Raw genomic sequence first — 13,433 nt, 5'->3', positions numbered from 1 at the left:
GACTCGCTGTAAACGAGCAATCAATGGCTCCCTCCGGGGAAGCGTAAATACATGCTATTGTATATGGCTCATAACTCAAAGAACACGTAGCAATGTGAAAACAAGTCAATGTCCATTCAAATACCTATTTTCATATTAAAAAGAAGCATTTTACTTCGAAATTGGCATTTCAAATTACCTCGGCATCCCTGGTTTGCTGTTTAGGGACTGTTAGTAACACAAAAGTATTGACACCACTTCAACTATGTATTGGGTGAGGTTCTGCAGGGCTACAATAACCTGTCTTTCACATGAAATCGTTAGTGCATAGAACAAAGTTTAGTAGTGTTACCTGTGTGTGTGAAAACAAACCTTGGTAAGCTAAGCCAGAATCCTGGTTTACGCAACAGACTATGCAGATGTGCTCTTCAATTGGGAGCACTGAGTACTCTTTTAATAATAATCAGAGATTTGAAATTACAAGTCACTGATCATTGGGGCACCAAAATTTCAAACCACACCAAGCTTACCTTTCTAACATTGTGTGACACTCGTTCAAACACTTTCATTTGTTCAAAGGAAGGTAGCCCAGCATACATGGGCAGAACGCACATGTGTTTCTTCATCCCTGTGCGAGAGACTATCCGTGCTTGTTCTATCAACATGGAAACCACAGTCTCTACCTCTTCCTGCAAGAAAATAAAAATATCTAGCTTTCATTTCATCAAATCGGATTACATTTATATTACAAATTAACATGGACATGTGGGACTTGCTGTTAAGGTTACAATATGCAGGGCAGTAAACATGTGTAGAAAGTTTCAGTGAGGTAAGTGCGATTAGTGCTTTGTCCCCCAAATGACAGTCAATTAATCTGTGATTTGGGGAATGTGTTAATGAGTACCGTGAAATAAAGTTTCCACCCAACATAATTGAAAAGCCAAGATCGTAAGTAGAGAGGCTTTTTCACAAGTGAAAAAATAACATAGACTTACTTGTCTGCTATATGAGAAGAGTGCTAATAATCGGCAAATTAGTTGCTTTGAATATTCATCAAATAAGTCTGCATCCGTACTCTACCTGTCCGGTTAAAAAGGCCAATATATCCCCATCCTTCTCAGTCTGGTGAATCTTCATTACAGTCTCCACAGTGGATTTCATGTAATCAGGAACAGGGCTGGAAAAGCAAAGCAGACACCACTGTTACATTCACGAGGCAAGCCTTCTGCATCTTTTGTATTCCTAAATGCAGAAAGACATTGTTAATACACACAAATACAACCAAAAGGATGCCATACCTTGAAACGTCTGAATTATGTTAGTCCTCTTTGTAATTTTTTCTAACCTAAACCAATTGATACAAATTTCCAAGATTGCAAATAACCAAATGATCTGGCAAAGGGAGTCCCAGAGATACCTAATGCCTGTACTAGACGGAAAAAGTTTCAACAATCTTATCTGTCAAGGCTCCCATTCAATCAGACACAACTTAGCATTCTCTTCCATGCCAAACGCAATACAGACATATATTTACACAATAGTTAATTACTACATTCTTTTAGTTCTTTTGATATCTAACTCACAGGCCTGACCACTATATCTAGCTCTTGGACACCCCCACAGATGCTGAACAAAATGTTATTATTAAACATTATGCTGAATAATCGGGTTCTTTGTATCGGTCTGGGCATATGCGCATATATGGTCTAATGTCTACCTTCACATATTCAGCATCATTGCTCTTGCTGGGTTAAGCCCTACCAAGTACCTGAAAACTGGAGAATGAGTGAACACAACTAGCAAAATCTTAGCAGTTAATCTTTTACTTTTGCTCTCAAGTTTGGATCAATATATATTGGTCTAAGTTTTTTAGAAATGTCCAAGATTAGGAGGAGTGGCATTAAGCACTGCTTTTAATCCTTCTTATCCTTCACAGAACCGTTATGCCCTTCTTCAGGCATAGCTAATGTCCTGGTTATCAAATCCCCTTGACAAAAGTGCATAAAGCACGGTCAACAGGCCTACGTTCCTATTGTTTCATTCAGCAAAAAGGCACAACTGAAGTTGAAGAAAGGGCACTATTTTCAATCTCTTCACTACCATAAACAGAATCGCTTCAGCTGCCAGGATTATATTAATAAACTATTAATTCCATTTTATTCGGTACCATACGTGAGCACTAAACCTGTATAACATTATTTGCAACATCCGCTGTGCCATTCCATGACTTAATAAAACATTGATCTCTTTTGATTTGTTTTGTTGCCATATTGGTCAACAGGCCTACTCGGAGGCTGAACGACCACACAATGCTCATTTGTTTCTGGTGGTTAAGCTTGTTAAGCTCAATTTACAAGGTCTTGTAAACTTCTTGACGGAACTCCATAATACACATTCAGCTTGCTTGCCTTCAGATAATTTGCTGTTCAAACAGTCTCAATACCCTCCTGTTTATGGAGCCTGTCTATATCATTTGACGGTTTGGTGCTTCTTTGGAAAAGTGAATACAATAGTAATATGTCAATGCTTCTTTGTCTTCCAGCCTGATGACATGAAAAGATAAAGCATTTTGTGCCATGAGCCTAGTTGAATCTGTTGGCACCTACCTCAGAGGTGGGGTAACATATCATGGGTACAATCAACATTTCGAAATTTTCCCTCAGTCAGAATCTTGAACAGAGCGATCTAGATGAGCTATGGTGAGTTCTTTGAAAAAAAACAAGACACAGGAAGGCGAATTGGGGTAACAAATACAATTTATAATAAGTTCTGTTTCTGCACGCACACCCTCACCCAATCCTCGTTGGCTAATGTTTTCAATTGTTCTGCCATTGAGAAATCAAATTCACAACACTCATGAAGTTCTATGTAACATTCTCTTTCCACTAACACCTTGACTTTAATTTTAATCTTGTAATAAAGCATCAGAAGTCATCTGGAAGCCCCTTCCTCAGAGGGATTTATATACCTGGGTTTTTCATAACTGTTCATGATTTCCAAAGGCCACAGTTGTATAAAAACACTAGTCAAGATACGTGAAAGTCGTTTTAGTACTCAGAATAGACACAGCTAAATATTACAGGCACCTCAATGAGCTGTAACATAATTGATTACCCTTGAACCCCTGTATTGTCGCCTTTTTCAACTACGTCTCTCTCGAATGTGCATTCTAGACTGACACAGTGAGCATACAGCAGAAATAGTTCAATACAGACACCAGATAGTAGACATCAACTCGCTTTCCTCAACATAAAAATGCAGGCAAGCACATAAAAAATCCAAAAACAAATTACCGTTGCTTCCTAACGTAAAACTTACCACAGTTAATGTACTTGTCACAGTAGTAGACCATTAGAATTAGTTCATCATTGCTCCAACACTTACCTCTCTACCCTTGTGCATTGGGAGCAATACACTATTTCATAGTTTAACATGAACATGACATTCCGTATCTTCTTAAATGTAACTGAGCACCTGCAGTATGTCACTCTCACATGCTTAAGTAAGCTCTCCAAACACACTTTCAACCTACACCACAGGCACATGTACATAAAACCTTCCAGCACACTTACATAAAGCCTTCCAACTTTACTGACATTCTAGGAATTTCGAATCAATCTCCCACTGGCTATCATACACACATACTTCCTGAATTTTTACTTGCCTTTAAATTCAGCACCTGACAAGTACAAATGTACCACCTTTCCAACGCTAAAAGGGTTTTCCTGAACTTCTCACATGTTTGATACTCCAAGATGCTTTCATTATTTCTGGATCCATGACACAAAAGAAAGTCTTAAAACAACAACCACAGGCCTATGACTTCGCATGTATGCATGTTTACAATTTTCTGGTCCTCATAAACATTTCCCACGTTTTTCTTAGAAAGCTGCTCCAATTGAAGCTTTCCAAAGGCAACCCAGAAATGTTTTTATAAATTCCTATTCTCTCTTTGGTAGAGGGTTTTGACACTGCGCAGTTTGTATTGAAATATGATTATTAAGTCTTTTAAAACTGATGAAGCCTTTTAAAACTGAACTGTAAAATAAAATAAAACAAATACACTATTACAATTTCTTTAATGTGCTTAAAAACTGACAAAGATTGACAACTATATAAAATGAGGTTATTTGACCTAAAAATACATTGCTTCGAAATATTTATAAATTTAATAGCTTAAAAGCAAGGGACTTAATCATGTTGATGTACAGACAGGAAAACGTGGTCTAATAATAGGTGACATTTGTATGCTCTTAGATTCAACCACATGGGCACAAACCAATATTTGCTTTAAAAGATGCTATAAATTCCACAGGATGCCACATCAGATTGCGACCCTCCATAATGTGAAGGGTAAGTTTTTTGTTTCCCTACTGAATGCTTAAGAAAGGTCTTTGAGGATTTCATCCTTAAATAAGCCAAATCATTATGGGCCCGATTTGGAGTTTCGTGGGTAGCATACTGTGTTGTAAACCAGAAAGAGTTCCCTGTCTGCCAAACCCTTGGTCCGCCTGCCACACTTGCAGTCGGCTGGACCTTAAGTTTCCCGTCGATAGAGCCCCGTTGGCTCAGTTGGTGGAAAACGTTCTCATCAATGGGGTTAAGGACATTACACCACCCGCTCTATTTAGGGTGGCTGGTGTAGTATCTTTTTTCAGTCCATAACTGTCACAAACTTCTGGTGTGAGGGACAGAAAAAATTATTATGACCTCCACTCCCAGGAGGAAACACTAAGGGGGTGGAAGTCACCAGTTTTTTGTTGCCCTGAAACAAACTCCTCCTTTGAGAGTTTGTATCAGAAAATTAAAAACCTTTGAAAAATGTAGTGAACAGCCATCAAAACCAACAGTGGCCGTCCACCAAAACTATGTTCACTGAAAAGAACTGCTGAGAAGGTACATGTACAGAGATGACAGTGGTCATTTCTCAATGCAATGGATGGTAGTCCATCAGGATTATGGCAGTAATGTCCTCCATTACCCTGACGGATGGTGTAGTGTCCGTCAAACGATAAATCAGTCCCCATATTTGCTGAGCTGTTTAACTGCATTTCAGAGTTCTTTCTTTAGCTTAGAGTAATAGGACTATTTCAGTAGCTGGGAATCAATTTATTCTGCATTGTGTTCAACTGATTATTACATTGAAGGGCATCATTTGAAATACCTACCATCAGGCCCTTACCGCAAACATAAGACATTTTTTCCAGATTCAGTAGCTTGAAGCATATAAACATATGTTGATCGATGGGCCTTTACTAACAGTTCCAAAGATGATTGGCTCCGTTCCACTCTAAAAAATTACAGCATAGCATTTGAGGGGAGTCTTTTAGGCATAATAGCTCTAAAATAATGCATTTAAAAAAATTGGTGTTTAATGACATCAATTATATACTGTCTGTGGTACAACTTTGCCCTTAAGTGATGTGAACTTGGTTTCTGGGAAAATTCTCAAAAACAGTTATGAAAAGGAAGGAGGGCATTAACATACCAAAACATTGTTATGATCATATCCAACAAATTGGTTACCCTACTTTTAACAGAAAAAGAGTACCAAATACTTATAGTGGGGCTCCTTTCCAACTTTGTCCCTTCTAGCCACACAAAAACGTGTGTTGCTAGGCAGAAAATATTATAGTTCCGGGTTTTTCAACATTTATACCAAATGAAAGTTACTCACAGTATTTGCTAAGAGAATCTAGTTTACGCTGAAGACCAAAGGGGGCATAATTCATAATTATAAGGTAATCAGTGGAAAGGAGACAATAAACCATCTTTGACACTATTTTGGGGGGAAACAAAGGAATATTCTGAAGTGCTTGAAGAAGACTGGTGAGATATAAACTAAAAAGGTTGGAAGACAGCACAGACTATTGTAAACAGGGATGCACGCTGTCAATCTACTCTCCTGAACAACCTCAACCTGGAGCCATTTTAGAATAGAGTGTAAACCCTCAGGAATATCACACATATCAACTTTTCTCCCTAGGATACCTTAACTACTTGGTCAAAGCTGCCTGAAAATTGACAAAGCAGATTCAAAGATACCCTGTGGACTGTATCGCTTTACGGTCAGTGGATCTGAGAGAAAAACAGTAGTCAACAGTAGAATAGTTAGGGTGAATCCCTGGCCATTTAGATGGTACTATGTCTCTTTTACCAGACCACGCATATGGCATACTCAAAACTAATCAAGTGAAACTTTAGAGATTGTATCTAGAAGATAAATATTTTGATAATTCTCTAGGGCTCCTCTATCTTGCTTTTTAAAAACTGTCTTTGTTGTGGATCCTTTTATTGACATCGATATTATTCCAATAGAAACATCCTCCTCAGAAAATGGCAAAACAACTTAAGAGCATCGCTGTGGATTTTACCTCAGTAATACTGCTGGGGCGTTATTTGGCGCCGTAGCATGAGTCAGTTTCACTGACATAATTGCCTTCAAGATCGAGTTGCGCTCAATCAGGGTCAAATGCTCCCCATCAGGCACAAATCCTGAAGATAAGCTCTCCTTATAGACCCCCCATTGCCTTTTTTTTTATAACAAAGGGAGGAAGGATAACACATCCAAGTGGTTTCCGGAGCAACACATTCTACAGACATTGAGTTTTTGGTTAAAATTGAAATCCACATTCACTAGTATCCAGAAGGTTTGAATATTTCCAGAGCCCTTTATTACCTCAATCAGTTCATCCCATATACTGGTAAAAGACACATTCCTTAATCTTTAAGTAGACTTTTCCATTTTAATTTAAAACCTATACATCCGTTTCAATTTCAATTGGAGGAGAATTTGTAAGGGCACAATGTTTTGCCAGAACAGCAGTTTTCACTAGAGGTTACAATCCTTTTGTGAGCCAGACACAGTCTGCTGATAATCGTTCCTGAAGGTGAACCCCCTGTGGATAACTTAATCCTAAAGGGGGGCATATAAAGATCTCCCTGTAGGTACATTAATTATTTCAGCACTCAGTTTCCAATGGTCACTATTTACTGACTCCTTTAATTCAAAATTAGATAAGAGACGTTAACATTCAATTTGCACAAAGATTAAATGTATCAGAGCCACATTACCACTGAAAAGGTGTGACAAACGTGATAAGTATTTGACACCCTACTATTCAAATAAATCAAACAGTATTGTGTTAGCAACAAACCTGTAGCCACAACCATAACGTCCATTAGAAACGATAAAGAAATTAGCTCTTGGAACTGATCCTTCACAATCCTGTCAAATTGATCTTAACACAAATTCCTATTTAAATCTCCTGCTAAGACGAATACCAAGGAAGAGTTGCCAATTAATAGGGTAGATAAATCATTATCCCAAAGGGCAAGTTGCAATGGTATCTATGAATGAACTCGTGTTTGTAAAAATATAGAATGTGCAAGATTTGTCAGCTTAGTACCAATACTGAGTGTATTAGGCTCACCTCATACGGACACCAGGGTGGGCATACTAATGTGCGGCAGCCCTTACCTCTTGGGACAATTGACCATTCCAGTTCAGATCAAACTATTTCTGCTTCTAAGGTTCTAGAGAACTGAGACCCTGCCGAGAAGCTTTTAGCAGCTGAGTGAGATGGAATGTTTAGATTTTTTTCTGCCTTTGGCAAGATTTTCTGCAGATTATTAGGGTGCCTTATAAGCCCTTAGACAGAACCCATACCCTACATAATTGGAATTTCGCTGTAGCAAATTAACTCCAGTTGAGAAGTCCTGACCCTATCTTTTAACAGTAGAATGCCACTGTGAGTGTAAAGAGATTTCATTAGCCTGGGCTGTTTACATTCAAAGGATGGTGTTTTGTGATAATTCAAGTGTTGCCGTTGCCCTCACCAAGACACCTTTTTCACAACTAACACTGATCTGCAAGATATAGAGCTTTGGTCCTTCAACCTGCAATTTTACACTCCCAGCACTCCTTTTTACCCAAGTAGAAGAATTTGACAACTGTGGGAACTGAGTTGACAGCACCATTATTTTACCACTTATTTAAACAGTAATTGCTGGCATTAGGGTTCAGGAGGGAGAGGGGACCAGCATACTGAGCCCTCCATTCATTGCCCGGGACTTGCCATCCGAGACGCTCTGCAGTACATAACACGCTCAACCACCTCCTAAAGTGCTAAGACAGCCTGCAATTTAAAAGTGCAAAAATAAGACATCCAAGGTCCCTCACAAACAACACGACAGTTCCAATAGCATTTGAAACAACTGATCACACGGTCCAATTACGCACGATTAGACAGTGCTCTTTGCAATGGCGCAGAATTTTTTACTATATTTTACCTCTATGTTGAGCACAGATCTCAGAGGTATTATATTCATCTTACCAACTCGAAATGTGATTTTCTGGGAGGGAGGGTATCAAAACAAAGAGAAGTTTGCGATTACCCAAACATCCGTATTTTATTTGTCACTCACTATCTTTGAAGGCAAACCACACCTCCTCATGTAGGATTCACTCCTATGTAACATAACACGGAGGAGTGGTAATATTACACCTAAACTAAAGGGATTTCAACTTTTAGGAGGTGGAAGTAGAAAACGATTAACAAATTATAGTCATTAGCCTAAAGATGACACGAAGGTTGCTTGAAAGTTACAATAATCTTGGAGATCAAAGTGACACTGACACAAAAGAATTTGGACTAGGATTGACCTGCAAGAGACTCTGTAGAAAAGAGGTAAAGAAAGACAAAGAATAAGCCCAAGATACAAACCAAATATGTAGAATCGGTTAGGTAGCTGGAGAAGCCGAAGTGAGATGTAACGGAGATAACAAATGACGACAGAGTGGAAGACAAGAGAGAGAGAAACAAAGTGTCAACAGTTACAGGGTTAGAACACTTAAGAATGCTAAATGAGTTGCTAAGGCTCGCATTGTATGCCTCCAAAAAAAAAAACTTTATTTGCTGAAGAAAAGCTGACCCAGTTATCAGTGATCAATTCTTCCAGATAGTACCCACTATAAAAGATACACCTGAAAATGCCATTCTCTTGTTTAGTGGTAGCAAAGTTCTAAACCCACCATATGCCAGTTCAAAAAGCAGACTACCTATACAGATCAACATGGTTCCAGAAACCTTACAAACAGGCTAAAATGGCATATGAACGTTTTTGCCAGCCACATTACTGGTTTCATTGGTATATTTGTGCAGAATAATATATGAACAGAATTTCATAGACAATACAAAGGTATCAACTTGACCAACTTAATAGGCATTCCTGGCAACTCAAAGTACCATCTTCTGCAACCTCTTAGTGGACAATGTACTTTTCTGTCTCAAAGCAGCAAATAATAAAACTTTCTTTATGCCTTTGAGTGAGACTTACCTATTTTTCGTAATAACTTGCCATCTGCAAGCAATGCATCTGCAACTTAAAATGAGACCTTGAACTCTCTAGAATTAACAGCAATTGCAGACAATTAAAAGCTTCAATAAAGGACCTAAGTAAAAACAGAAAGGCCCACAGGTGGGTCGATACACATTGCATTAGAGCAAGCCAGAACATAAGAAAAGCATTAAAGGAAACACCGAGAAACAGGGGAAATATCCCAAATTTAAGAAGTAATTACAAACTAGCTTTGTCTATATGAAAAATGGAATTCCATGAACAGGCATTGGCAAATTTGGAATGGGCAGCAGATAATGGTGACTGTATCCTGTTTTGGAAAACTGTTAATTCTCTTCTTCTTAAAGATAAATGTATGCTGACCGTGGAGGTTTCAGTTGCCCCAGGAGAGTGGATCACCCATTTTGGAGGGATTTTCAATCCAAACAATGTATATATCGTCCCAATTCAGTACCCTCCCGATATGTTAGCCTTTGAACTCTTGAAGCCAATCAGAATTGAAGAAATAGTGCCCTCGGAAAAGCCCCAAATGGGGTGCATGTTAATGCATTTAAATCGTATGCATCGCTATGGGTGCCCATATTAACCCAGGTCTGTAACGCCGGGTCTGGTGGCTCAGTGGACTAATGCGCCACTTCAGGGGCCTATGTTCGACCTCATCGTCACAGGTTCAAATTCCGGTGGGTCCAATCAGCCTTTCATCCATTTAAGGTCGATAAAATGAGGACATTTGAGTTGGGTGACAATAAACACCTGTTATTCAGCGCCAAGATACCCTTCTGGGGCAACGTGCGCTTTACAAATACACGTTATGTTATGTAATGCAGCAGTAAAAGGTTATTTTCCAGAAACATGGAGCGATAGCACCATTGTACCCATATTTAACAAGCATTTTCAATGCAATAGGTCTTGCATTATAAAAGTTTGAGCAGTTGGCATTGCTAAAAATAAAGCAGCACTAGCACCTGACTACTTTCACTACATTCTGGAAGACCCTGTGTCATGGGCAGAGACGTAAAACGGTGAGGCTGCACAAAAGTATTTACACCATGCGAAATTCTTTCTGCATTCTGCCAGCCTAAGTGTTCCAATAGCTAAATGGGCTGTTCGTGTCCCTGGTTTGGACTGACAAATGAAGTAAAGTCAGACTGGAGATCCTAACACTAGATCTGGCTGAAGGCAGGCAGGGACTTACAGATTTTCAGTTGTACTACTTAACGTGCCTGGGCACTGGTACAAGAGATTGCCAGTAATGTCAGATTTAAGTTGATACAGTTTTATTATCAACAGAGGGCTTATCGGATGCCGCAGAGGCTCCATAGTGTGTTTACCAGGAGAGGCCAGCTGGCTGTGCAGATGCAGTGAAGACACCAACAGATTTTATCCTTGTGGCATGGAGGGGTCAGGAGCTTCAGACTTACTAGATTCTGGTACTACGCACAATGGCTAAATAAAGGGGGCTGGTCTAGAACCGGTGATCTGACCTTTCCTCCTGGTTATTTTGCTGCTTTTTAAGGAGGGTCAAATAACGAAATACAGGTTTGCTCAAGTAGGATTGATGCTGGCCACATGCCGTGTTGCTATTCACTGGGCAGAAGCGGCACTGCCTAAGTGGGATAAGTGGAGTGTGGACTTGTTGGGGTAGGCAGTTGCAGAGGAGTGTCGCTTCAGGAGAGTTCGCACTGACAAGCACATGGAGAGGGACTTGGAGATGTGGAAGATATGGTGGATGGTTTGGGTGACGGAGTAGTGGTTGACAGCCATCGCCATAACGATTAGACCCAGTGGTAGCAACTTCAACAGACCTGTTTTAGACCAAGCACAAACACCGCTTCTCGAGCCTGTAAATATATGGCCCTCTTATTGGCTTAAGCAGGTGGAGGAATGACGTCATTTTATAAACGTGAATATAGTGGTGAAAGAAACCCATTTCTGCAAGTCCCGCTAAAAAAACCTCGAAAATCAGACTCATTTTGTAAGATATGTTGGCCTTACCCTTGAGGTGAGGCAACATAAACAGTTTATATCAATGGCTATACAAAGATGTGAGAGAACATGTCTTGTTGCAGTGCAGTAAAAAACAAACAAACGCGATGTCCACGGCCCGGGCAGCTATGACGACTGGTGGCCCTGTTCACTGAGAACTCTCTCGGTGTGTGCAGAAATTCCTTGATACAGGGCCTGGTACAGCGTGGGCTATATGACAAGCACTTACATCGCGTCAGTGTCCAATTCATGCAGATGCATTCCACTAATGATGTCACAGACATAAAGGTTATTTTCGATCCAGTATTGGTTCGGGCTTCCTAGGGGGCTGAGCACCGTGGCATGAAGAGTGTATCCGTCTCCACAAAACCCGGGGCACCTACAAGCATCCCCTTTGACGCTTTTTAAGACTCAGCAATAATAAAGGTAATTTTGGAAAAGAGGGATGCGGGTGGGGGGTGAGAGATGGGCAGTATCATGAAATCTTTATCAGTAGGGGTGTGATGCAGGATTTAGGAAGCAGACACACGGAGGTCATTTTGGCCGCATTCATTAAACACAGCACCACCCACCCATGGTGTTGGGGTGAAGACACCCATTCTGCCTTGCTCTGGGTGGTGACACACATTCTGCTGTGTTCTGGACACTGCACGCCCACCTGTGGTGCCGGGTGGTGACACACATTCTACCCTGCTGGACACCGCACACGCCCACCCATGGTGTTGGGGTGGTGATGCACTTTCTGCCGTGCTTTGGACGCCGCACTCTGGAGAGGCGCCTTTGACCTGTGATGCCGCAGCGCATTGCTTCATGTTTCCGGTTCTTCGCCAGAGGTGTGATGCTGTTAGCAGTTCGTTGGGCGTCGGTTTCAGGTTCAATCATTGCACAAGTGTGGTGGGAAAGCCGGTGCTCCGGCAGGATCAGACAAGCAGCAGCTTTGTGGCACCCGTGAACCTGTTTGGTAAAGAGGAACGGACTGTAACATCACACCACAGTAACCACACCCACTGACCAATTCAGGACCTGTGTGATTGACAGCACTGACCATTTACACGGTGCGCAACGCAAACTGAACTCTCTTGGAATTCCAACACCAGTACTTTGTTTATCTATCGCATTTATTATTTGATAATGGAAACGTAAGTGTCCATATGCGCCTATGTAATTGAATACAAGTATAAACATGTATCGCCCCACGAAAAAAAGTGTGGCACACAAAAACACTTCAGACAGCCGCATACCCACCACGATGCCCGCGTTCAGTTCCAAGCAGTAGGATTAAGTTTGCTTGGTGCCGCGAACAGTAACACTACACCAAGACCTGCCTCAGCAGCCTCCACTGCCCGTCCCCCAATAACTATAGAACACGTCCCTGAAGCGAAAAGCGTTGTTTGTGATGGGACTTTCGCTTGCAAGCAGCATCGGAAGCATGGGAAACAGGGCTGATGGTATCCATTAAGCAGGGGCCCGCAGGGACAGAGCTACGTAAAAAAAAAAAAAAAACACGTCCGCGAGTGGTGCGCACGCGCGCCACATGTGCTTTCAATTATTGCTCATGTGTCTGGGCACAATAATTGAAAACATATGGGCTTTGGTGCGCGTAACAGACACCAATAGGCCGTGGGAAGAGCAATGCACCCGCCTATGGCCTATTGCGTGCTCTGTTGAAACAAAACACGCACTCAAAGCCCAATTACAGACCCCAAAACAGAAAACACACGCACAAACTTGTGCGATTCCAGAGTCCATTTCTGAACCCCAGACAAAGGGACTCTCGCCTGCACGGGCACTGCTGCGCAGTGCAAGCCTGGTCGCGAGACCTAAAAAAGGGAACTGGAGAGATGCAAGGTGTTACCACACAATATCTTTATTAGATTCTTTTGTGAAAATAATGGGTAGCGTGATACTATGCTGATTAGAATCCTGGGCCCAAAAACATCATATATGAGCTGACTCTCAATACGGGTTCAGAAAAGAAATTGGCACGGTGGAGCAGGCCATCAATCTACATCTAATAATCAACAAATACACTATGGTACATCAGGGGCCTATTCATCTCTGCTTGCAGGTTTGAGTAGTGCATTTGACTTAGTGAACCACTCAAAATT

At 41.0% G+C, this 13,433-nt stretch overlaps 1 protein-coding gene across 2 annotated transcripts in view; it reads right to left on the bottom strand.

The window, feature by feature from the left end:
• The window catches only part of DHX35 (DEAH-box helicase 35), a 661,155-nt gene that overhangs the window by 388,141 nt on the left and 259,581 nt on the right, over nucleotides 1-13,433 (bottom strand). For both annotated transcript variants that reach the window (XM_078652154.1, XM_078652155.1), the window contains 2 exons: nucleotides 1,060-1,156; nucleotides 510-668 (listed from right to left, as the gene is read on the bottom strand). In XM_078652154.1, the coding sequence (XP_078508280.1) occupies nucleotides 510-668; nucleotides 1,060-1,156 (256 nt within the window). The remainder of the gene's footprint in view (nucleotides 1-509; nucleotides 669-1,059; nucleotides 1,157-13,433) is intronic.

The sequence above is a fragment of the Lissotriton helveticus genome, chromosome 7 (genome assembly GCF_964261635.1).
Source record: "Lissotriton helveticus chromosome 7, aLisHel1.1, whole genome shotgun sequence".
NCBI lineage: Eukaryota > Metazoa > Chordata > Amphibia > Caudata > Salamandridae > Lissotriton > Lissotriton helveticus.
The sequence above is the reverse complement of the archived record's forward strand: the minus strand, read 5'-3'. Positions and strand labels throughout refer to the sequence as shown.